The 25,818-nt window shown below is 54.4% G+C and overlaps 1 protein-coding gene across 2 annotated transcripts in view; it reads right to left on the reverse strand.

Annotated features, from left to right (window-relative positions):
- The window catches only part of MYO6 (myosin VI), a 132,846-nt gene that overhangs the window by 39,148 nt on the left and 67,880 nt on the right, over nt 1–25,818 (reverse strand). For both annotated transcript variants that reach the window (XM_032976712.2, XM_076053266.1), the window contains exons 9-21: nt 25,456–25,620; nt 18,412–18,492; nt 8,997–9,180; nt 7,711–7,849; nt 7,344–7,501; nt 6,708–6,799; nt 6,288–6,360; nt 5,208–5,335; nt 4,612–4,707; nt 3,518–3,712; nt 1,662–1,700; nt 954–1,047; nt 353–483 (exon numbers count right to left, since the gene is read on the reverse strand). In XM_032976712.2, the coding sequence (XP_032832603.2) occupies nt 353–483; nt 954–1,047; nt 1,662–1,700; nt 3,518–3,712; nt 4,612–4,707; nt 5,208–5,335; nt 6,288–6,360; nt 6,708–6,799; nt 7,344–7,501; nt 7,711–7,849; nt 8,997–9,180; nt 18,412–18,492; nt 25,456–25,620 (1,575 nt within the window). The remainder of the gene's footprint in view (nt 1–352; nt 484–953; nt 1,048–1,661; nt 1,701–3,517; nt 3,713–4,611; nt 4,708–5,207; nt 5,336–6,287; nt 6,361–6,707; nt 6,800–7,343; nt 7,502–7,710; nt 7,850–8,996; nt 9,181–18,411; nt 18,493–25,455; nt 25,621–25,818) is intronic.

Raw genomic sequence — 25,818 nt, forward strand, 5'->3', positions numbered from 1 at the left:
CGTCACAAATGATAGCTCAAACGAAGCAGCTTACCATGACGTGGAAGTTTATAGCTAAATGTGGAGGGTAAAACCGGAGGACCCAGAGAAAAATCCACGTGACCACAGGGGAGAGACATGCAGACTCTCCTGGCCACCGTGATGATGATGAGAGACACACACTCCAAATATACAGCAGCAGGCGTCAGGGTCGGGATCGAACTCACAACCTCCTGCATACTGGGAAAGGTAGTTAACATCTAGCGCTCTTGCTGTGGCTGAAGAGAAATTGCTGTGTGTGCAGCTGGAGGGGATCAGCCGTGGGATGAGGCAGGGGATCAGGCAGGGGATGAAGGAGCAAGGCCGCGCGCACCTTGCAGAAGAGACGGGGGTCGAGGCGCGCCAGGGCAGAGGGCAGGTATTTCTTGTACATGTTGTAGAGCTCGTGGAAGGGCGCGCGGGATGGGAACCCGCCCTGCATCAGGTCCAGCACCGACACCATACCTGCAGGGGACACGCACGCACGCGCCAACGTAGAAGATTCACCCCCCCCCCCCTCCTCCCCGCTGTAGACTTCGCAGGGAATCGTATTAAGGCCGAGTCGACCTAGGAGAGGCCCAGGATCCGTCCTGATATTCGCCACCACGCGTGGCCGCCTTTGTCTCCCGAGCGCCGGCGTTTACACACCGCACCAGATACTCATTTGAGGCTGAGTCGACCTCGGGGAGGCCCAGGACCGGTTAAAATTGTCGTCACCGGTGTTAGCTGTGAGCGGGTATCTAACTCGGGTCACCGGGTTCGTAGCACCGCGGCGCAATCCCGTGACACTGCCACTCACCCCCCCTCCCCCCCCACAGACGCGAACACTGACGAAGATCCCCCGCGTAGCCTACGCAGACTGTCGGGGCAAGTGCTGCCGGCGAGCAGCGCCCGTGAATGCCGGCGCACGCACGGGGAGGGGCTCGAACCCTGACCTGAACACTGCAGCTGGGAGAGGATCTGGGCGCCCTCGAACTGGTGGCTCGTCATGCGCAGGTTGGGCTTCACGCAGCGCACGAAGCTCGCTCCCTACGGCACACACAGACACAAAGACAAAGGTCAGCCTCGACGCGCTATTGTACTGTTGACGCATGAAAGCCGGCATGTCACGTGACAGGGGATGGGCGGGCCAGCACCACGCCTGGCCATCCACCGCCTTTGACTCCCCAACGGCGATGTTGACACACCGCATCAGGTACTCACTGCAGGCCTAGTCGACCTATGGGGAGGCCCAGGATCGGTTCAGATGATCGTCACTGGTGTTGACAGTGAGCGGAAGAAACTTGTGTCGCCGGGTTTGTAGCGCAGTGTGCGCTAACTGCTACACTACTGTTAGTGAGCATCTATGAAAGCCGGCATGACACATGATGGGGATGGGTGACCAGCACCACTCCCGGCCGCCTTTATCTCCCCAGTGGCGATGTTGACACATGGTTCCAGGTACTCACTGGAAGCCGAATCGACCTAGGGGAAGGTGCCAGGACCGGTTCAAATAATCATCGCTGGTGTGTGGTTGTGAGTAGGAATATAACGCGGGACACCGGGTCCGTAGCGCAGTGCGCGAACCGCTACACCCCCACTCCGCGCTAGACGGGCAAGCCGCCGTTTCTGATCATGTGCATCACAGACAGAGCGTCACTTACGGTCGCTTGCAGCTTCTCAAGCAGCTGCCCGAGTTGGGTCTGTGGGACGAGAGAAGGCGGGGAGGAGGAGTGACCACTACAGAGCGGAGCGACGAGCCCACAGACCCCAAACCTCACGCACACACAGACCCCAAACCTCACGCACACACAGACCCCAAACCTCACGCACACACAGACCCCAAACCTCACGCACACAGACCCCAAACCGCACGCACACAGACCCCAAACCTCACGCACACACAGACCCCAAACCTCACGCACACACAGACCCCAAACCGCACGCACACACAGACCCCAAACCTCACGCACACACAGACCCCAAACCGCACGCACACACAGACCCCAAACCTCACGCACACACAGACCCCAAACCTCACGCACACACAGACCCCAAACCTCACGCACACACAGACCCCAAACCTCACGCACACACAGACCCCAAACCTCACGCACACACAGACCCCAAACCTCACGCACACACAGACCCCAAACCTCACGCACACACAGACCCCAAACCTCACGCACACACAGACCCCAAACCTCACGCACACACAGACCCCAAACCTCACGCACACACAGACCCCAAACCGCACGCACACACAGACCCCAAACCTCACGCACACACAGACCCCAAACCTCACGCACACACAGACCCCAAACCTCACGCACACACAGACCCCAAACCGCACAAGCGGGCAATCGGTCGTCCACGGGCAGCATCACTCCCAACGCGGTCTCAAAACAAACACGTCACACACGGCAGGCAGGGGGGGAAAGGCGGCGGGGGGGGGGGGGGGTTAATCCAACAACAACGCACGTGCCAGCGTTAGAAGGAGGAGCGCCACGGCCGCCATCAACTGGGGGTAAGGGGGGAGGAAATGTGGCGCAACCGTTGACGGCAGACGGCGGCGATAAATTGCCGCAGCGTTTTTTTCCACTGCCAGAAAACGCGAGAAGTCAGTAGACGCGCCAAGCCTGGCGGTGAACGCACAGACACACACACGCACGTGGTCGGAGAGCATGCCACGAGCTCGCGCGCCGCGGCCGCGGTACCTGCGCGGTTTAACCGGGGGGGGGGGGGGCCCACAGTCCGCACCGCGCTCCGCGCCGCGCGGACTAAACGCGGCAAACCGTGAAGATGGAGGAGCGGAGGCGCCGCCGCGCGGGCAGCCGAGGATCGAGGGGCAGGAGAACGACGCGAGGAGGAGGAGGAGAGCAGAAAGGAAATGGAGCGGGGAGGAGGGAGAGAAACAGCAATGAGGTGGCTGAGATGGCTCTACCAAAGGTGACCGATGACATCTACAAGATCATGGACGACCGGTGCTTCGCAGCGTTGGTTTTGGCCTCAATCTCTCGGCCGCATTCGACAGCCTATCCACCGTGAGATGCCCATCGGGCTATAGACACCCTGCTGTAGCTACAGACACCCTGCTGTAGCTATATACACCCTGCTGTAGCTACAGACACCCTGCTGTAGCTATAGACACCCTGTTGTAGCTAGAGACACCCTGCTGTAGCTAGAGACACCCTGCTGTAGCTACAGACACCCTGCTGTAGCTACAGACACCCTGCTGTAGCTACATACACCCTGCTGTAGCTACAGATACCCCGCTGTAGCTACAGCCACCCTGCTGCAGCTATAGACAACCTGCTGTAGCTAAAGACACCCTGCTGTAGCTATAGACACCCTGCTGTAGCTAAAGACACCCTGCTGTAGCGGTATGGACCCCGCTGGTAGGGGTGCCACCCCACCCCTCAACTGACATGGTCCCCCCGTGCCCCGCCCCGTGCCCGCTCCCCCTCCGTGCCCCCCCACACCCCATGCCCCCCACACCCAATCCCTCCCCCCTACTTACCCTGAACTTGTTCCCCACGCTGATGAAGCTCAGCTTGCCGGCTTTGGGCCGCTCCTTGCTGCTGCTGCTGCTGCTGCTGCCACTGTTGCCGTTGCTGCTCTCGAAGAGGCGCTTGACGAAGGGGTCGCTCGACACGCTCACCAACGCCTCCAGCGACATGTGCAGCGCATCATTGTTCTTCTCCACAAACTGGGACTGTATGGCGCACACACACACATGAATACATATACACACAGGCGTGCGCGCACACACACACACACGGATACATACACACACCACACACACAGATACGGATACATACACACACGGATACACACACGGGGACAAACAGGCACCAACACGCACACATGGATACATAAACACAAACACATGGACACACACATGTATACGTACACTTGGTCAGACATGCACCGACACACACACGCACGGATACATACACACATGGACACACATATGGATACATACACACGGGGACACACACACACAGATATATACATACACACAAAGATCAAAGATCCCCCGTATAGCCTTATTAGACCTTTGTGGCAAGTGCTATTAGCAAGTAGTACCTATGAAGGACGGCACGGCACATGAGGGGGTGGGTGGCCAACACCACGCCCGGACGCCTTTGTCTCCCCAGTGGCGATGTTTACATACTGCACAAGGGGAGGCCCAGGACCGGTTCAGATAATCGTCACTGGTGTTGGCATTGAAGGGGGAATCGAACTTGGGTCGCCGGGTTCGTAGTGCAACGCGCTAACCGCTACACTATCCTTCCCCACACGGCCACACATACGGCCACACACACACACACACGCACGGACAGACACATGGATACACACGGAGTTGTAAGAAATCTGTCTATGATGAAAAGCGACATCGGAGAGCAGAGGCGCGCTGGGCCTGGCCCACGTGGTGAATAACCACTTCTTGGCGGCGTGGAAATTCACCGCGTTCACACAATGAGATTTTGGTTATATCTGCGCCGCCGCCCCCGCGCCCAAAGCCACACGCAAAGGAGACGGCGTCGCGAGCGCGGCACTGCCGCCGGCGGCGGCGGCGGCGGCGGAGCGAGCGAGCGGGCGGGCGCGCACCGTCTCGTAGCAGACGGCGCCCGCGAAGTGGCGGATGAGGAAGCCCTCGTCGTCGCGGAGATTGCGGTGGACGGTCAGCTTGGACTTGCGCGGGATCTGCGGTCGTACGGCGGGGAGACGGCGGAGGGGACGGACAGGCGACGGGTGGGGGACAGGGAGCGCGGGGATGAGCTATGGCGACGGCGCGAGCGTGTTCGTTGTACGTGCGTAAGCGCGTCTGGTTGTGCTCACAGGCTGACCACCACACACGGCGTATGGGTCCGTGTGTGTGCCTTGTGCTTGCGTATTTACGTGTGCCTGTGTGTATGTACGGATGCCTGTACGTGTGCCCATGTGTCTGTGTGCGCGTGCCTGCATGCGGCGCAGCAAGTTTGCACAGTGGGCGAGCACAGCTGGTGCATTTGTGCCAGTCATCTCAGTAAGTCAAGCCACGGCATTTGGGCCTGTCGCCGTGACCTCCTGCCGGCAGCGAGAGCATGGCACGTGCGCCACCGCGACGTCACCGCCACTTAGTGGCGAACGGCGGTTGTTGTTGTTGTTGTTGTTCTTGTTGTTGTCGTTGTCGTGGTTGTTTCGATTGTTGTGGTGGTGCTCACGGAGATGCGGAAGTGCTGCCCGTGCTTGTGGTGGATGCCAGATGTGAAGTGCTGGTCGCTGGGCTGGGGAAGGCGGTTCTCCTCGTCCAGGATGTCCAAGATTCCCACCAAGCGAGCCTCGATCAGATCTACACGCACGCACGCACGCACACACAAAGACAAAGATCCCCCCGTGTAAGCCTACAGCAGGCTGTTGGGGCAAGAGCTGCTGGCGAGTACCCCACGAGGTGGATGCTCACAACGTGCAACCAGCTGCGGATTTGTGAGGCCGAGTCGATCTCGGGGAGGCCCAGGATGAGGGTCAGAGGATATTTGTCAGTGGCGTTAGTCAAGAGCGGGAGTTGAATAGAATCGACGTCACGCGTTTAAAAATATTTGGCTGTTGCCATCAATTTTCCGCGCGATGATGATAAGCCCACTTCGTTGAGCGATCATTTGTGATAGCCAGGTCGCTTCTGAAAAACAGCTGGACAGATCAGTGGGACCTTTACGTGGTAAAATAAAATAATATTTATATTCTTGGTTCTTTCGGTAAAGTCACGTTGAAGGGAAACAATAAAATAATAAAATATATATTAAACAATAAAATTCTCACAAACAGTCGAAACGTCGTGAGAATTTTATTGTTTTATATATATTTTATTATTTTATTGTTTCCCTTCAACGTGACTTTACCGAAAGAACCAAGAATATGAATTAATGCAGTCACGAAAGCTTTAAATAAAATAAAAATATTTGTTTATCGTTTTATAGTTTTCCCTTTCCCACCATTCGCAGTCCACAACCTGTGCACAGCAATGAGCCCAATTTCATCTCCCCCCTCCCCTTAAAACCCAGCGGCACTTGAGCCCTGGGATTTTTGTCCGCGGAGTTTCCGTGCCCGCCCCCACCCCCGCCCCCAACCTCCCTGCACGGTCACGCTTTGTGCTTTTGTACACGGGGGGGGCTTCATGTTGAGTTACGATCATAACAATTTTTATTTTTATTTTATTTTAAACCGAAAGGGGGGCTGTGAACGGTCGACTCTCCCGCGTGCGTCAGCGTTGGGCCTGTTCCGACGCGGAGCGTGGCGGCTCTCACCGATGCAGTCCTGGTTGTCCACGTAGTGCACCTCGTTGACACCCAGTCCTTCCTTCTGGTACAGCTCTTGCTCCTGCACATGCAGGCCAGCGCGCGCGCGCGTTAGCAACGCGACGCTAACGTTACGCGACCACGTCATCGCAACGCTAACGTTAAGGCACACATACAATTTCAAACGGCACGTAGCACACCCAAGCGCATATAATCACAACTCAGACACCGCCACCCACCGCCGCCAGCACTGCGACCAAGGCGACCACTGCGATCACCGCCACCGCCACCGCCACCACCACCGCCACCATCGCTGCCGCCACCGCCGCTGCCGCCACCGCCGCTACCGTCGCCACCGCAACCGCCGCTACCGCCGCCATCACCGTCACCACCGCCGGTCGGCGGGCATCTCGTTTGGAGAGCGCTCACCTCTTTGAGGATCCTCTTGTTGAAGAACTGCTGCAACTTCTCATTGCAGTAGTTGATGCAGAACTGCTCAAAGCTGTTGTGCTCAAAGTACTCTGCGAAAGAAGACATTTCAAATCGATTTCGTTAATTAATTAAAAAAAGTCTCCGTAATTTGCCATATGTTTAACTTCTTTCGCGCCGCACGTAGCCAACAGTGCTAATCGGAGGTGCGTGTTGATTTTAAGTGTAGAGGGAACACCCGGAGGGCCCGGAGAAAAATCCACGCGCGGGGGGGAAGGGAAACGTGCGCCGGTCTTCAGCGTACGCAGAGCACGGCCGAGCGGTGCAGGCCCACCAAGCGCAAGTGCCCGCTCTGACCTTCGCCATCTGTGCCCGCGTGCGCCCGCGAGCCCCCCGCGAACGCCCGCGAGCACCCGCATGCATGTACCCGCGAGCGCTCGCATAGTGCGTGCCTGCGCGCCAGTGCCCGCTAGCGAGCGCCCGCGTGTGCTAGCATACGCGTGCTTGCGTGTGCCAGCGTGCGTGTGCCAGCGTGCGTGTGCCAGCGTGCGTGTGCCAGCGTGCGTGTGCCAGCGTGTGTGCGTCCACGCGGGTGTGCGTGCGTGCGTGCGTGCGTGCGTGCGTGCGGGCGCCCACCGAATCCGGCGATGTCGAGAACGCCGATGTAGTGCGCCGACTCGGTGAAGGGGAAGCAGCGGTTGACGCGGTCGACGACGTGGTCGAAGAGGCGGCTGTAGATGGCCTTGGCCAGGGCGTCGCGGGCGCTGTTCGCCTGCTCCACCTTCAGGGGCACCCTGCAAGCAAAGACAAAGATCCCCCGAATAGCCTCAACGGACTTGTGGGACATTCTAAACATAACTATGTTTTATTTTACCTGGCAAGGCCCACAGAGCTGTGTACACACGGATACACGTACACAAGCGTACACACAAATACGCACACACACACACACACGCACGCGCACAGGCACGCACGCACACACACACGCGGACTCCCGGCTCACTTGATGACAGTGCCCTTGACGCCCCCCGAGGCCATGATGCGTGAGGTGAGGCTCTCGCACAGATCCTCCTGGTCCAGGCCCAGCAGCTCGGCCGTGTGCTGGAGGTACGCCGAGCAGTCCGAGCTCACCATGCACCCGCCTGCGCACACATACACACACACACACAGATCTCCTGTGTAGCCTTTACAAACTTTTTTTTTGTTTCATCAGGTAAGGCCCCACTGAGCTATGTAGCTCTTTTTCAGAAGCGACCGGGGCTATCATCCGCGCCAAAGTGCGCGCTTGTTGAAGCCATTTTTTGCCGACGCTTAAAAATCAGGACGCCGATTCATAGCGAGGTCGGGTCCCGCGTGGTTAAGAAGGGTTTGAGCCGCGGGTTGTCAAACTTCGGACGCCGTCGACCAAATCGTCACAAAGGCGTCAGGCCTCCGGAGAAGCCGAGCGGATTTGAAGCTGCGCGGTGCTTGGCCGGGCGATGCCACCGCTCACGCCAGGTTGATGGAGGCGGCCGTGGGAACAAACTCTGTGGAGGCCAGCAGGTGGGCAGTGCGGCAATATAAACGAGAGGAAATATAAACTGTTTTTTTTTATTATTTTACCAGCTAAGCGCCTGGCTGAGCTACTACGCAGCCTTCTTTCAGAAGCGACCTGGCCGCCACGCGTAATGACAGCTCAACAAAAGTGGCCTTATCGTCATCACGTGCACATTTACAGCAGCAGCCAAATCACTCTAAAACGCCGTGATGTTGATTTTTTAAATGTGGAGGGAAAAACCGGAGGACCAGAGAAAAATCCACGTGACCATGGGGAGAGAGAGACATGCAAACTCCAAATATACAGATGTCGGAATTGGAATCAAACCTATGCACTCACGTTACCAGGCGAGGTAGTTAACATCTTGCCACCGTGGTTGGGGCGAGTGTCGTTAGTGAGTAGCGCCTACGAAGGCCAGAACGGCACACGAGGGGGGGTGGGTGGCCAGCACCACGCCCAGCCGCCTTTGTCTTTCCAGTGGCGATGTTTTTAAGCCCCGCACCATGTCCTCGCTCAAGGCCGAGTCGATCTAGGGGTAGCCCAGGACCGGTTCAGACGTTGGCCATGAGCGGGAATCGAACTCGGGTCACCGGGTTCGTAGCGCAGCTCGCTAACAATTATACACGCGCACGCACGTACACACACACACGGACGTGCACACACACACACGGACGTGCACACACACACACACACACGGGGGTCTCCTTCCTTCCCTTCCCTTCGTCCCTCTCTTCCCGCCGTGGGCTTCTCACCCGAGGTGGAGCCAGCCTCCTGGAAGTCGACGTTGCCCAGGTGCAGCACCCCGGCGACGACTCGGAAGAGGTTGAGCTTCTCGTCGCGGTTCAGGCCGATCTTCTCCATGGCCTGGCACATGCGCGCGTAGTCCCGCACGTCGTCCAGCATGGGGTCCTTGAGCGCGCCGCCCTGACGCAGGTGCTGCCCGGTGGGAGGGGGCGAGAGAGGGGGGGCACCGCCATCACAAACCGCCGCAGTCAGCGCGGCGCCGATCGGCACACGCACGATGCAGCTGCGTGCCAAGCGACCGCCGCTAGGATTGCGCGGCTGTCGGGAAAGCCCCCAGACCCCGGGGGCTCGTCACTTGCCGCAGAACTTCAGGAGACACGCGGCTCCGTAGGCTCAGGCCACCCCCCCCCCCGCCCAGTGCTGTCAACTCCTTCGAGAGAAAAGTCACCGTTCGCTCTGACGAATTCCGCCATTTGGGAAACCCCCAAAAGTGACAGAATCGCTGTCGCAGCGACCCTGCCCCTCCTACTCAATCGTCCACCCTCTCACCTCCCCCTGCCACTACCACCCCCCCCTCGCCCGTAAGTTCCCCCCACAGGCCTGGCGAGTCCGTTGAGGCTATGCGGGGAGGGAATCTTTGTCCTTCGACGCCGTCGCTGCACAGCACCGCAAAGCACAACCGTGAGCAAACGCACTCCACAGCAGGGCGGCGCGAGGCGACCGGGACGGCCGCCCGCTGCCCCTCCCCCCCCCCCACCCCCCCGTGCAGCCGGGCGCGGGACAAGAGGCACGGGCTCGGAGCCGATCATTGGCCCGACTTAACCCTCCGCAGCGTGACAGCAGGTCGGACGGGAGAACGCGGGGGACGTGAAGCAACGCAGCCTCACGGGGAAAGGTAAAAGTGTCGGGGGGGGGGATGGGGGAGGTCACCGCACCACCACACCACAGCACGCGGATGGAGCTCAGCGGCCAACGTCGGAGTTTCACACCGCGAGCCCGCTGCCATCGTCCCAACGCCACCGGATATTTAAGCGTGTTGCCACCCCCCCCCCCCCCCCAACACCGCATCTCCTAAAATACCGCTTCGTTGACGGCATCATCCACGCGAAGGTGCGCGATTTCTGCCTACATTTAATAACAATCACTCCGATGATTTATAGCGGAGGTCAGAGTTCGCCGGTGTCTATCTGGCGCGATTAGCTTGGGTATCAAATGACGCGTGGATTTAACCATTTGACGTCGATCCTTACAGACACCGCAACGCGTGCCCCGAACCGCGAGTGGCCAAACGTCGGTTGCCGTCAAACTGGTTGGGGGCGGCCACGGGAACCAACTCCGTGGTGGTCGGTAGATAGGCAGTGCGGCAATATAAACTGTAGGAAATATAAACAATTTTTTTTATTTTACCACTAAGCCATGTAGCTCTTTTTCAGAAGCGACCTGGCTATCGCAAGCGATAGCTCAACGAGGTTGCTCATCTTATTCTTGGATCTTTCGGTAAAGTCACCACGTAGAAGGGAAACAATGAAATAATAAACATACAAAACAATTAAATTCTCACGACGTTTCGACTGCAACACAAGCAATCGTCATCAGGTGTGAAAACCACAGCAAGAAAATTTGAAAAAAGTGGCTCATCATCATGCGGAAAAAAACGCGTGTTACTAAAACCGGAGGACCCGGAGAAAAATCCACGCGACCACGGGGAGATGGACACGCACACTCCAAATATACAGCAGCAGGCGTCAGGGTCGGGTATCAAAGCCACGGCCTCCTGTATACCAGGCGAGGCAGTCAACATCTCCCCACCGTGGCGCAGTAAAGTGGGGGTGAGGGGGTGCAGTGGGGGGGGGGGTAGGGGGGGCGGGGGGGGGGGAAGGGGGGGCGGTCTCCGCGCACGGACGGCGACTGCGACGATCGTTTTACCCCTAAACCTATCGGGCTCAGCCCCGAGCTGGCGTGGGGACGCTCGCTGTGTGAAACTGTGACGTCGGCCCGGCTCGTCGTGGCATTTTACCGAACCGGGTCGCACGGGGGGGGGGGGGGCAGGGGGGGGGGCTCACCTCCGCCTCCTTAGAGCGCGCGTGCGGAGGGCACAGGACCGACAGATTCAGTGTGCAGTACATCTAGATGGGCCAGTGAGCGAGTGAGTGCAGACCAAATACGATCTCCAAAGACTAAACTATAAACTAAACTTTTTATTTCACCAGGTAAGGCCCACTGAGCTGTATAAGCTCGTTTTCAAAAGTGACTAGGCCACACGTGATGATAGGCCAACGACGTGGAAATGTATAGCAGCTAAATACTATCAACATGTGATGTTGATTATAAATGTGGAGGGGGAAAAACCGGAGGACCCCTAGAAAAATCCACGCGACCACGGGGAGAGAGACACACAAACTCCAAATATACAGCAGCTATCAGGGTCAGGATCGAACCCACGACCTCGTGTATACCAGTCGAGGTAGTTAACATCTCCTAGCCACCGTGATGATGATGATGAGAGAGAGAGAGACACACATAAACTCCAAATATACAGCAGCAGGCATCAGGGTCAGGATCGAACCCACGACCTCCTGCATACCAGGCGAATTAGTTAAAATCTCCTAGCCACCGTGATGATGATGAGAGAGAGAGAGACACACAAATAAACTCCAAATATACAGCAGGCATCAGGGTCAGGATCGAACCCACGACCTCCTGTATACCAGGCGAATTAGTTAAAATCTCCTAGCCACCATGATGACGATGAGAAAGAGAGAGACACGCAAACTCCAAATATACAGCAGGCATCAGGGTCGGGATCGAACCCACGACCTCCTGTATACCAGGCGAATTAGTTAAAATCTCCTAGCCACCGTGATGATGATGAGAAAGAGAGAGACACGCAAACTCCAAATATACAGCAGCAGACATCAGGGTCGGGATCGAACCCACGACCTCGTGTATACCAGGCGAGGTAGTTAACATCTCCTAGCCACCGTGATGATGATAAGAAAGAGAGAGACACGCAAACTCCAAATATACAGCAGGCATCAGGGTCGGGATCGAACCCACGACCTCGTGTATAGCAGGCGAGGTAGTTAACATCTCCTAGCCACCGTGGTGTGGACAACCTGCGGGCCGTAGCGCAGATGCCGCCGTCACATGGCCATCTTGCACTATCTGTCCGAGGATGTCCCAGCTGTACCAATTCATAGCAGCTGTACCAATTCATAGCTGTGCTGGGGAATTAGTCCCAATTGGTTTAATCGGCCCCAAACTCCTCCCTCATATTTACCACCCGTGCGACCGATTCCAATTACCAACCGGGAATGGAACAAGTTGTGGAAACTTATCTATGGGACCTGTTTGCCAGTATCCGAATGTTTTTTTGCCAGAAAGGGTGAAATCTATTCTAATTTTTCATCACTGTAGAAACATCCATGTAGAGTATTTGGCTGCAATAAACTTCCACGTGATGAAAAGCCACTTCGTTGCGCTATCACCTGTGGCCAGGTCGCTTCTGATAAAAAAAAAGAACGGTATAGCTCAGTGGGCCTTAGCTGGTAAAATAATTAAAAAAAAAGTTTAGTCGTAGTTGGAATACGTTGCGCTCACCATACCGCCAGCGCCGATGCGAACGTTCATGAATAGGAAGGGTTCTGCGGGCGCCAACACCGACAAGTAGATAATAAACAAGACACGACAATGCACAAACACACACACACACTCGCCCCAAAGTTCACTCATCATTTATGACACTTGTTTACGCAGGAAAGCCACACGGGATTCTCTAGAGGGTTCCTGACAATATTTTTGTGTCGCAGTTCTGGGTGGGCGTGATGCTGCTGCTGCTGCTACTCTGTGCGATGGATCCCTGTTGAGGAATTGGTAGGTAGATTTTTTTCAGCACTGGGATGTTTTGGGCCAACACCAGTTACATTGTTACGCGGTTGTCTTTGGCCGTGGGAGGTGGGAACCCAGAGATAACCCATTGCAGAACAGGGGGAGAGAAAGCGAGAGAGAGAGAGAGATAGAGAGCGAGAGCACATACAAACAGAAAGGCGCCCGATACAGGAATCAAATCCAGGCGCTTCCTGCCGCGAGGCGTCTTGAGGAGCATTTAGATGCTCAATAAATAAATCCACATTGCGTTGCACTGACACGCACTGAGACCCGCTCACAAAAGTCTCAGTCTTCATACAGAGACCGATAAGAACCCATAGATTCACATCGAGACCACTTATGCCCTCATAAAAGTAAATGTGCTCACTGTTTCCCTGTGACAAACGGTCACACGGAACCGCGATATTAACCCCAAAATTGTATTGAACTGTGCTGCTCAATGCAGGCCAACAGGCCACACCGTCGGCCCGTATCCTTCAGGATCTTCAACTCATTTCTTGATGACTGATTTTTGTCTTCAGTTTGTCGTCCTTATCCCCGCACTTCCGATTAGCGCGGTTGGCTACGTGCGGTTCGAAATAGGTCCCAAACACACACACACACCCACACCACCACTACCAACACCAGGCCACCACCGCCATATCACTACCACAGCCAACACCACCACCGCATACTAAATTTTGATTTGAAGCTTTCATGACTGCAGGAATCCATACTCTTTGGCTCTTTCGGTAAAGTCACGTAGGTAGAAATTAAAGAAATCGCTATTTACGATTTTTTGTATATTTTTTATGTTTATTTCTACCTACGTGACTTTACCGAAAGAACCAAAGAGTATGAAAACGAATTTCTAGAATGAAAACGCATTTCTTCAGAATGTCTTTTTTGTGTTCAGTTTGTTGTCCTTCGCCCCCGGCACCTCCGATTAGCCGGCTACGTGCGGCGCGAAATAAATTCAACGTACGCACGTACAATATAAAGGTACGTACGTAACGCCGCCGGCATGAAGGATTTAGCAGGGGACATCCGAACGCTCAGAACACCGTAAGACGTTCAGCGTCGTCAAAAAGAAACGCCATCCGACGACAATACATCAGCGGGGGACGCGACGTGAATCGCTGGAGTGGAATTTTCGTCGGAATTATCTGCCCGGCAAAACCTTGGGGGGGGAGGGGCAGTGCCGAGTAATCGGCCGATAACGGGCTCCCCATCACGGGCTATTATTTATTCGGAGTGACTCGTTTGGACGTGACGGTCAAACCGGCGTGCTCCTCTCAGCACAGACGTGCTCGCCCCCGCCCCCCCCACCACCCCCCACGGACTTATTGTCGCGGGAACAGGTGAATCACACCCACCCTGACATTCCAATTTTCCTCTCAAAAAAATACGTGCCCTGGAGCGAGATTAATCCCGGATATTTTTTTTTCTAGCCCCCCCCCCCCACCGCCGCCCCGCACTCTCGCTCAGTCATAAATCCCAATTTGGAACAGAAGGCCCGGAACGTGTCGGTTACGCGCGGCTGGTAATTCCAAGCGCGTGCGCATCATCCTCACTCCGTGCATCTTCTTCTTCGCGCTCTCTTGAGCTTTGTTGCAGTAATCTGCAAACTACCGCAGGCGTTTCTGAACCGCGCGCGACCTTTGCAGGAGGTCAGCCGCCGATTAAAAAGTGGTTCTCCTCAACGGCCGCGCTACTGTCACCGCCGCTCAATGTTCTTCGCACGCGTTGATTTCATCACGGCAAGGAACTTAACGCACACCGCCCAAAGCATTGCAGTTCCGTTTGCTAAAACTTTTTTTTATCCTGGGGATAATCCGACGGGGCTATGAAGCTCTTTTTTCACGGATGTGTCCAGTCGGGGCGGGTCAAATAGGCACGGCCATAAACGACCGGAGTGCCAAGTAGAGGAAAGGGAAGCAAGTCACTAAAAATAAATACGTAACGCAGATAAAGTTAAAATTGCATAAGGAGACCAATTCCAAAGCTTGGGCAAGGCAGCAAAACAACAGCGAGAACAGCCCCAGACCACACCAAGACAACGACACACGGTCCCCTAAATAACATTGCATTAAAATGTCACTTTCGATACGTGGGTAATGTACGTATGTTTATACTCATTGGTTATTTCGGTAAAGTCACGTAGGTATAAAATAAAATAAATCTCGACGTTTCGGGCGCAACACAAGCGTCCATCATCAGGTGGATTCCTGCAGTCACAAAAGCTTCAAATCAAGATTGTACATATGTTTGTTGAACTTCTTTCGCAACCGTGCTAATCGGAGGGCACAAGGGAAGCAGACTTAACTCAAAAAGCAGGATAAAAGTTACACAAATCACATTTGTGAATGCAGTTGGATAAACCAGAGGGCACATTTGGACTCGAGAAAACCCAGCTGCATCTCCAAACTCTTTGTGTAAACCCGGTAACAGAACGGCGCTCGTTTAGCCAGCAAGGCCTCACACCGAGTCTCAGGACTCTCGTTCAGGAGGGTCCTGCCAGGGGGGGGGAGGCGACGTTACTACTGCTGCTGCTTGTGCGATCCCAGGTGGAGAAAAGTTTGCAGCCAATTGTTCCCGCACCTCCGATTAGCACGGTTGGCTACGTACTGTGCGAAATAAGTTCAACATACATATATAAATACATTACTATACACTACATACTACACTACTATGCACTGCACTATACACTACTCTATACTTCACTACCTTAAACTACACTACACCACTATACAAACTAATTTCTTCAGAACTGCTTGTAGTTGTGTTTTTAGTTTGTTGTCCTTCCCCCCACACCTCCAATGAGCACGGTTGGCTACGTACAATGCGAAAAAAATTCAACATACATACGCACGACGATAGACTACATACTACACTACTATACAGTACACTATACACTACTCTATACATCACTACTATACACTACACTGCACACCACTAATATACACTACACCACTGTATTACATTGAAAACTCTTACAACTGCTTTTCTGTACTCTTTGGGTATTTCGGTAAAGTCACGTAGATAGAAAAATAAGAAAAAATCACGACGTTTCGATCGCAACACAAGCAATCGTCCTCAGGTGAAATAATATAGCAAGAAAGCTGCTGAAGCAACAGGGTGTTACATAGGCCTGAGATGGGTGCAGCCCAATGGTAAGTGGGCTGGCCATTGTATCGTGAGAGATTAGCGTGTCAATGTAGCCACCGCCACATCGAGGAATGCAACTTCAGAGAGTCGGAAATAACTGCTAACATCGGCAGGTAGGATGGAAACATCACAGCCAGTTATGACTTAAACTTGTTAATAACGTCCTTCCAATGATCGCTCAGTTTGTACCCATCTTCTCGGTTGAAGTTTTGTCTGTGTTCATATGTCTGGATGGCTTCATGAACAAATCTTTGTTGATTAGCAAGTAGGTTTGCAGAGTACCTTCGTCTTGGAAAAATCTATTTCGTGTGTGCCCACACCATTAAAACAATGATTAGCCACGGCCGAGGAATTGGTCCTACCGTGTTTCAGATCTGCCTTGTGTTCACGAACACGGTCCGAGACATGTCGCTTAGTTTCCCCAATGTAACTGCGACCGCAGCCATAGCTTAGTTTGTAGACACCGGGGTATTGCATGTCAGGGATCACATCCTTCACAGATGGGATCAAATCACGAATTTTATGTACTGTGTTGAATCGAACCTGGATCTTGTGTTTGCTCATGATTTTGGAAATATTTTTGGTAACCCCTGCTATGTATGGCAAGGTGATGGTTTTGATTGAGTCCTCAGGTGGTTCTCTCCCAACAGTTGGGGTGATAGCTTTACAGATTGTGTAGTCTGAATATCCATTCATCTTGAGGGCTTAGTGTACGTGCTCCAGTTCACTGGCTAGGTGGTGGTCGGAAATGCAATGAGCCCTATGGTGTAGAGTTTTGGTGAGGGAATTCTTCTGGGCTGGATGGTGGTGGGAGTCATGTTTTAGATAGGCATCCGTGTGGGTGGCTTTCCTGTAGAAAGTGTCCCAATGAGCCATCTGGTCTCTTTTCGATGACAACATCCAAGAATGGTAACTTGCCATCCATTTCCACCTCCATGGTGAATTTGATTGCTGGGTGTATGGAATTGATGTGGTTGAAGAATTGGTTCAGAGCTGGTAGGCCATGTGGACATATGACAAACGTGTCATCTACGTATCTCTCCACAAGGAAGGACTTTTTTGTGTTTCGTTTGTTGTCCTTCCCCCGCACCTCCGATTAGCACGGGTGGCTAAGTACGTTGCGAAATAAGTTAAACGCACGTACATGTACGTACAGCACTGCGACGTTGTTTGGTCAACACCGGTTACATTGTACGGTTTTTTTTTTTAGCAATGGGAGGAGGAGGACTCCGGAGAGCCCGGATAAACCCAATGTAGAACAGCGGGGGAGTGAGAGAGAGGAAACGTAAACAAACTCCACACAGAGAAAGGCGCTCGAGACAGAAATCGAACTCAGTAGATTCTTGCTGCGAGGCGCGAGCGTCACCATATTTCTGCACTCGGCACACCACGTCCGGTGCGGTGCATCTCACTTTGCCCGCGACTACGAGTCACGAATCCTTCCCCAGTCCGCCAACGGCACCCCCCGAAAATACCGAGTGAGAAAATTAAGCCGTGCCGACGATGATAGCCATGGTGAAATAGTCAATCATCATCATCGTCGTCGTCGTCATCACTTTTTATTTGTACCGTGCCTCCCATGCAGTACATCTAGAGGGGCCAGAAAGAATGGAAAATAACTGGTAATTTAATTTTACCAGGTAAGGCCCACTGAACTATGTAGCCCTTTTTCAGAAGTGACCTTTCTACAAATGATAGCACAACGAAGTGGCTTATCATCATGTGGAAATTTATAGCAGTCTAAATGCATGTCCATTCTAAATGTGGAGGGAAAACTGGAACACCTGGAGAAAAATCCACGCAACCCATGGGGAAAGACATGCAAACTACAAATATACAGCAGGCGTTAGGGTCGGGCGCGAACCCACAACCTCCTATATACCAAGCGAGGTAGTTAACATCTCGCTAATATGGCACAAGACAAAACAGACAAAACAGTGTCAACCATTCACACAACAAACGATAACAAACAAAAGCTGAAGAGCTAAGCTGTGCTTGAGACTACGCTCTGTGTTTGTCCACTGTGTTTGTCCACTCGGGGCAGGCAGAGGCATTTTTAGACACAAACATTCGGTTTGTGCAGGAAGGGCCCGATGACCTATGCAGATCTTTTCTCACCGGTGTCCAGCCCAGACGTGGCCGTCGGCAATAGCGGAAAATTACACAGGGAGTCGCACGGGTAGACGGATTAAACAATCATACGATCAATTAAACTCATACATAGACTCAGACTCAATCATGCATGAGTTAATTGTACATAGACTCGACCAGAATAACAGATGAATATATATTTTTTTAAACGGCAACAGCGCTAATTATACAAAGGATAGAGAGATGACAGCAGTGTGGTTTAGCGGTTGGCTGAGTGGCGGAAGAGGGGACGCGTACCTGGGCGCTCTTGCGGTTCTGGGGGATTTTCCCGTCCGTGTCCTTGCAGGAGAAGTAGCTGGTGCAGCCTCGGTTCAGGTACTGCTCGGCAAAACACACGCGCACCGCAGTTACACCCGGCACCGTCGCCGCGGCTGCACCCGGCGATGTCGCCGCGGTTACGCCCGGGAGCGTCGCCGTGGGCTACACCCGGCACCGTGGTTACGTCCGACGGCGTCGCCACGGTTACGCCCGGGAGCGTCGCCGTGGTTACGCCCGGCGGCGTCGCGGAGATGCGGGAGTGCTTATCGGAGGTGCGGGAGTGTTCGTCGGAGGTGCGGGAGTGGTAATCGGAGGTGCGGGAGTGTTTATCGGAGGTGCGGGAGTGCTTTTCGGAGGTGCAGGAGTGCTTATCGGAGGTGTGGGAGTGTTCGTCGGAGGTGCGGGAGTGATAATCGGAGGTGCGGGAGTGCTCATCGGAGATGTGGGAGTGCTCATCAGAGGTGCGGGAGTGTTCATCGGTGTGAGCCTGAAGACCATTTTCAGGAGGGTCCTGCCGAGTTTTCACTGCAGGGGGGTGGGGGTCGATGCTGCCACGCGCAATCCCAACCGAGTTAAACCAAGTACAGGATTCCCTCGTCATTCGCGGGGGGCACGTTCCGGAGATGCTCATGAATAGCACATTTCGCGAATAATAATATTGGCCTATGAAAGCCTACCTTTTTAATGAATGCCATTCAATAAATACATAAATAAGCTTTCTCTCTCATAACTTTAGCTCTCATCACTTTATCTCTCACCGCTTTATCTCATCACATTCTCTCTCATCACTTCATCTAATCACTTTCTTTCTCTTTCTCCCTCTCTCTCTCTCGACGCAGCAGCCGTGCAGAAATTTCCAGACACGATTCACGGACAGCCAAAATCGCGGGCTATGCGGTGAATGAGCAAAACTGCAACGGGTTTCAACACGACAGGCCATCGTGTCCCCACGGTGCTCGCGTCAATGCGCGAGCCGAGCCCGAGATGGCCGCGAGAACGATCGGCGCGTTCCCGCGTGGGGGGCGAGGGCGTCCGTCGCCGACCTTCGCACAAGCACGGAGACTTAAATCGGAGCAGAGGAGGAAAAAAAAAACCGCACGAAACGTCGGCGACATCTTCATCCCCTCCGAGTCTCCTGCAGGTTCCAGTGAAAGTGAACAACAACACAAAGGAAGGGTCATCTCGGCAAGAGCAGCAACACACACGAGAGAAAGGCACGGATGCCAAACACCGTGGGATATCTCCTGAACAAAGGCACATCTCTCCGACAGATCTCTACAACACAATCGTAGCATCGCTAACCCTGCGTGATCTCCTCCCTTACGCCCCCCACCTCCACCACAAGACCAGTTCCACAACGAGTCGACCTCAGCACAGCCACCTCCACCACAAAACCACTTTCAAATGGCTTCCATAAAAGTCCGCCTCAACACATCCACCACAACCCTCCGCCAGGTTACCTCCCCAACAAAAGATTCCACCACACAACCGTCCATCACATTACCTCATCCACATGACCCTCGACCAGAATGCCTCTACTTCACAACTCTCCGCCAAATTACCGCAACTCCGATTAGCACAGTTGGCTATGTATGGTGCGAAACAAGTTCAACATACGTACCTCCTCAACACGACCCTCCACCAGATTACCTCCACTATACGACCCTCCACCAGATTACCTTCACTACATGACCCTCTACCAGATTATCTCATCAAAAAAGTCCTCCATCAGACAACCCTCCACCGGATTACTTCCTCCACCATGCAACCCTCCACCAGATCACCATTACAATATTAACTCCACTCTGCGACTCTCCACCATATTATCTCAACAAAAGCGTCCATCAAACAACCCTCCACCAGATTACTTCCTCCACCATGCAACCCTCCACCAGATCACCATTACAATATTATCTCCACAAAACGACTCTCCACCAGATTATCTACTCAACAAAAGCTTACACCAGACAACCCTCCACCAGCTTACCTCCTCCACCATGCAACCCTCCACCAGACCATCATTACAATATTACCTTCACTATGCGACTCTCCACCAGATTATCTACTCAACAAAATCCTCCATCAGACAACCCTCCACCAGCTTACCTCCTCCGCCATGCGACCCTCCACCAGATCACCTTCACAACATTACCTCCACTGCAGGACCTTCACTGCAAACCCTCCGTACTACCACATTACCTCGCCTCTGCGCCCGGCTCGCCGAGGATATTGAGCAGGCGTCCCACACGAGCACACTCCCCCCTCCCTCCCCTCTGCCATACACATTTAGCACACTCGGCGCTAGCGATGACGGAGGGGGGGGGGGGGACGGAGGGTGGGGGGGGGAGGGGGCGTGCGACGCCACCACGGTGGCCCATAAACGCTAGGACTCGGAGGGGTTAGGATGACTGCCCAGGGGACGCGAGAACAACACCACCCAGCAACCGCCCTGCGAACACCACGGGGGGGGGGGGGGGAAGACCACACCACCACCGCCACAAACACGGAAGGACCAGGGCAAGCGGAGTAGCACATGAGATGCGCGCGTGATGATAGGTTTGTTGTGGAAGGGGTCACTTTGCGTAGGATCTCGTTTCCGTGCGTTCGAGACTGGTGCAAGGTCGGTGCCAGCCGGGTGCCAGGCCGGACCCTGCACCACCAAATGTCGCTTCGGCCCGATTCAGTTCTCTCCTTTGAGGAGAATTACTTAAATGTTGGATTCCCACACGACAGCTCTATTGCTACCCCCCCCCCCCCCGCCCCCCCACCAATGGGAGAGACGCTGGAGCCGGAAACACATCCTAAAATTTTTGATCATCCGAATAAAAAAATATATTTTTGTCAGTATGCATGTCATACTTCTTTCGCACCGTACATAGCCAAACCGTGCTAATCGGAAGTGCGAAGTCCAGCCGTCGCAGGAAGTGACGTCACAGCTTCCACGTCACACTTCCGTGTTTCCCCTCCCCCCACTAACAATAGTGCCACGCGGAATACGGTGGGCGTAATGTCCATGAGAACGCCCAGGGCCACGTTAAATTATCACGAAAATTCCCCCCCCCCCCCCCCCCAAAAATAACAAAAGTCAAACCCTAAACTCACCCCGAGCGCGCGTTTATTCTAAACCAACGTGGAGCCCGGTGTCGACCGCCACAGACTACGGATTTGTTTAATCGGTAAAACGAAAAATTTATGTCGCGCGTGACGGATAACGGTCTGATCGATGTTCCCCATCAGTCCCCCGTCCGTGTGCCTTGCTCACTAGCCTGGCACGGGGGTGCGACTGATCAAGCGAGGCCCACTGCGCGTCGGGACTGAACCGCGGGCCCGTTGTCTGCGTCATTAAAAACGACCATCGCTGCACGCCGATTTTTACCGCTGCCTGCAATTCGCCGAGGCGGCATATTTGAAGCGAAAACATGTTTTTCTCCCGATCGCCTTTAAAGTGCTCGCGAGCGATAATGGACGGTGTTTCGCCACGGGGGCGTTTTGTCGCGCCGTTATTCGTTGTTGATGTTTTTTTTGCGGATTTTTACGGTTACATTTGTTTGCGTTTTTTTATCGTTTCCCTACATCACCGTCCGTACCCTAATGTCCAATTCAGCACAGACAGACGACGTTCCAGTTCACTAAAAACAACTGCTCCTCCTAATTAACGCCAGTGGGCACCCACGTAATGGATTCTACTTGGGTGGCCAACGCTCAAACTGAAGGGCCGTCCATTCCGCCTTTTTTTTTTTTTGCCCGGGGAGATCTTCTTGGCTGCGCGTCCGCACGCCGCTTACGCGTTGGAGTAAACGCGGAAGCGAGCGGCACTAACCGTGACCGAGTCGGTCGGCGGCCGAACAAACAAGCCATCATCCCTCCCCTCCTGAGAGACCTGTCGACGCTCGCGACCAGGCAAGAAGCTCGCTCTCCCTGTTCCCCAGCTCATGACCCCAACCACCACCACCACCAACCCTTGCTCCGGACACGCAGAGCGCCTGAGAAAGCCCCCCCCCCCCCCCCCCCCCGCCGTGTGAGTATGAGCGAGCGAGCAGCAGGAAGCGCCCAGCCTTGTTAGTGAAGCACCGCGGCAGCAGCCAGCAGCAGCAGGGCGGCTCCGCCTAACAGAGAGGTCACCAGAGGTCGTGTGTCCCTTCCGAAAGCACAAGTAATCGGTCGCATCTGACACTTTGAGTGCGCGCAAAACGATGAGGAAGCCCACCGTCGCAACGGGAGAACACGTAAGGGCTGGAATCGAATATAAATAACGTGGAGGTGCGATTAACTGAGACACGGGAATGGGCTCCTTCTTCTTCGTGTGGCTGGGGAAAGCAGCTGTAGTTCGAAGTCGAGGTTAGCGTTCCATTCAACAGCTTCAGGTGAGAGAGGGTGAGTGGTGGCGATGCCACGGGGGAATTAATCTCTCGGGGCCAGGAGTTTGGTGATACGTGAGGCGATCGTCTAACCTGGGTGGTTGACCACGGTCACAAATTGAGCTTATCTCCCTGACGTTCCACTTACTAAACCAAAACTGTTTTATATTAAACCAGGTAAGGCCCACTGTGCTATGTAGCTCTTTTTCAGAAGCGACCTGGCTATCATCATCACATGGACATTGATAGCAGCCAAATGTTCTAAATGCACGTTGATTCGAAATGAGGACCCGGTGAAAAAATCCACGTGACCACGGGGAGAGAGACACGCAAACTCCAAATATACAGGAGGCATCAGGGTCGAGATCCAACCCACAACCTCCTGTATACTAGGCGAGGCAATTAACATCTCGCCCACCTTTGAAGCAAGTGGCCGCATCTTCCCTGGCCCTGTCCTCAAGCGGTCAGAATGGGCTGGCAGTATTCAAATTGCGATCGCATGTAGCGACAGCGCCCCCTACTGTGAAACCCCTGCACAGAGTGTCTGTGAAACACAGTGCCCTCCCCTTCGTGATAGCTATGAGAACAGAACGAATACCATGCGTGATGATGATTCGATTTGATAAGAGAACTGGCCAACCAACCCACTGCATGACCGCCTCCTGAGTCTTGAGACTCGGTGAGACTTTCCTGGATTATGTACCTGTACGCTGAACTTCTTTTGCACCCTACGTAGCCGACCGTGCTAATAAGAGGTGCAGGTTTATTAGCGGCGCGCGTGTGCGTGAGTCTGCGCTGATTCATAATCAGTACTTAGAGCTTAGAGGCACAGTCTAGGATAACAGATTTTAAAACGTAAAAACTGGAGGGTTACATAAGGGTTAAATGAACAAAAAGTTACTCCTATGGTGCAACTGCAACCTTGCCCCGGGGGATTTTTTTTGTTTGCTTTAAACAAATAACCAGTGAACTGTACCTAACATTAGCATCGACTTTCTAAAGGGGACACCCCTCCCCCCCACCCCACCGCTTCTTACGAGCAGGCTGTAGAGATGGGAGCGTGGAGGCGGTCACGCCCTCCGAACCACAGAGCAATAATATCGTTACGACTCATCGATCAAGTGGCTCTCCGCGGCGAGCGTTCCAATCCGCTTGCGGCTCACTCCAACACGCTGCGGGCGCGCGAGCTGGGAACTGCGCGCGCCCCCGATGATTTACGCGCAAGAGGGGCTGGGGGAGGTGGCATCGTTCCCCCGCGTTGCGAGAGTTACACGGATTCACTCGCGGTTCCTCCGAGGCTACGATCGACCAGGAATGGAGCGAGTTTCAGCTCGCGACCGCAAAGGCGAGGTGGGGGGGCCGGACTAAGACGAGTACAATCGCGTTCCTGAAGAAGGCCGCGTTATGAGAAATATATATCGCGTTGTAATAAATAAGATGTAACGTACGAGGAGCAACGCGCGGTCCGCGATAACGCGCGAGATGCGTACGCAGGGCTGAACTGAGGGTGCGAGTGGGTAGCATCTAGAAGCATCCCGCAGCATATCAATGTCTTGTCGTGCGATGATGCTATGCCGAAGCGGCCGTACGACCGCTATATTCCCACTCGCGCAACGTAGCTCCGTTTGCTCGATCGCGTTGTATTCCAATTCGCATCCGCGTGATAAAAGATGCATTCCTGAATACATTCATCATCGAGTTACATCCAATTCGCGTCATGAAAACATCATGCGTGACAGGGGAACAGACTGTACGGACCCCCCAGGTCAAACCAGATGACATCCATCACTTTGGCCGAAAAGGCTTATCTACTGTATCTAGATGTTGTAACGTCATCACCGGGTAAGCGCGTGGTGTCACGTCACTGCCGTGGCCATGTGACGTCACCGCAATGTGCCGTCACCGCAATGTGCCGTCACCGCAATGTGACGTCACCGCAATGTGACGTCACCGCAATGTGACGTCACCGCGATGTGACGTCACCGCCGTGGCCGTGTGATGTCACTGCTGTGGCCGAAAAGGCTCAACGTTGTGAGCTCTTCGGTCAGTGCCCCGTAGCCCTCGTGGTCAGGCCGGCCTCTGGCCTGGTGGCGGCCACGAGCGAGTACACAGCGCACACGCAAAGACAGGACAACACGAAAGCAGGTGAGACTTGGGACAGCAGGTAGCGTGGTTTAGCGTGGTTAGTAGGGGTAGAGGGGAGGAGGCGGAGACAGTGGGAGACGGAGAGTCCACTTGTTTATGGCCTGGGCCCGTCGATTAGAAATCTGCGGAAGTGCCAGCGTCCTCTTTGCCACGGGCGCTCGTTCGCTCGTTCGCTCGTGAAGGGTACGCGCACACAAGAGCGCGCGCGCACGCACCAAATTAAAATGGCTCCTGGGGTTCACAGGGCCAAGTCCCTGATAGCCGCAAAACTTTACACTGACATTTCACTTACGCTGGGTCATCGTCACGAGAGACACCGTGACCTTCCCCTGAGCAGTCAGATGGGACGGACGGACCGACACGCCGCACACGCGCACACAGAAGAGCCAATGGCCGAGCACTTTCAAGCGCGGCTGGCGGAGCGTTTGACAATGGGAGGAACTGAACGAGCGCTCGGCTTAAGAGGCTGGCCACTTCCTCGACCTCTCGACCCCGCCCGCCCGCCCGCCCCGCTACTCACGCGGAACGCGTCAGGGGAGCTCAGGTGGAACGTCTGCCTAATGTCCTCGGGCGCGCCGGCACAGAGGCGGTAGAAGATGTGGTAGTTGCGCTCGTCCTTGCTCTGCATGCAGATGCGAGACTTCTCCAGCAGGTAGTGCGACACGAAGCCGCCCACCACCGTGTTCTGGTGGAGACGGAGGGAGACGGTGTGGTGGGAGATGGGAGGGGAGACACATGGGACGGGGGGGGGAAGGGGGGACACGGGGGACAGGGGGCATGTGGCAGTCAGGGCTATGATCAGTGCCGATCCACGCAGCACAGCCACACACAGCTTGAGTATGCACGTGTGGCACGTGCGGTGCGGTGAGCTACAGTGCGCGTA

This window comes from Petromyzon marinus, chromosome 60 (assembly GCF_048934315.1).
Source record: "Petromyzon marinus isolate PM22_M1 ecotype Great Lakes invasive population chromosome 60, UKy_Petmar_22M1.pri1.0, whole genome shotgun sequence".
Lineage (NCBI taxonomy): Eukaryota > Metazoa > Chordata > Hyperoartia > Petromyzontiformes > Petromyzontidae > Petromyzon > Petromyzon marinus.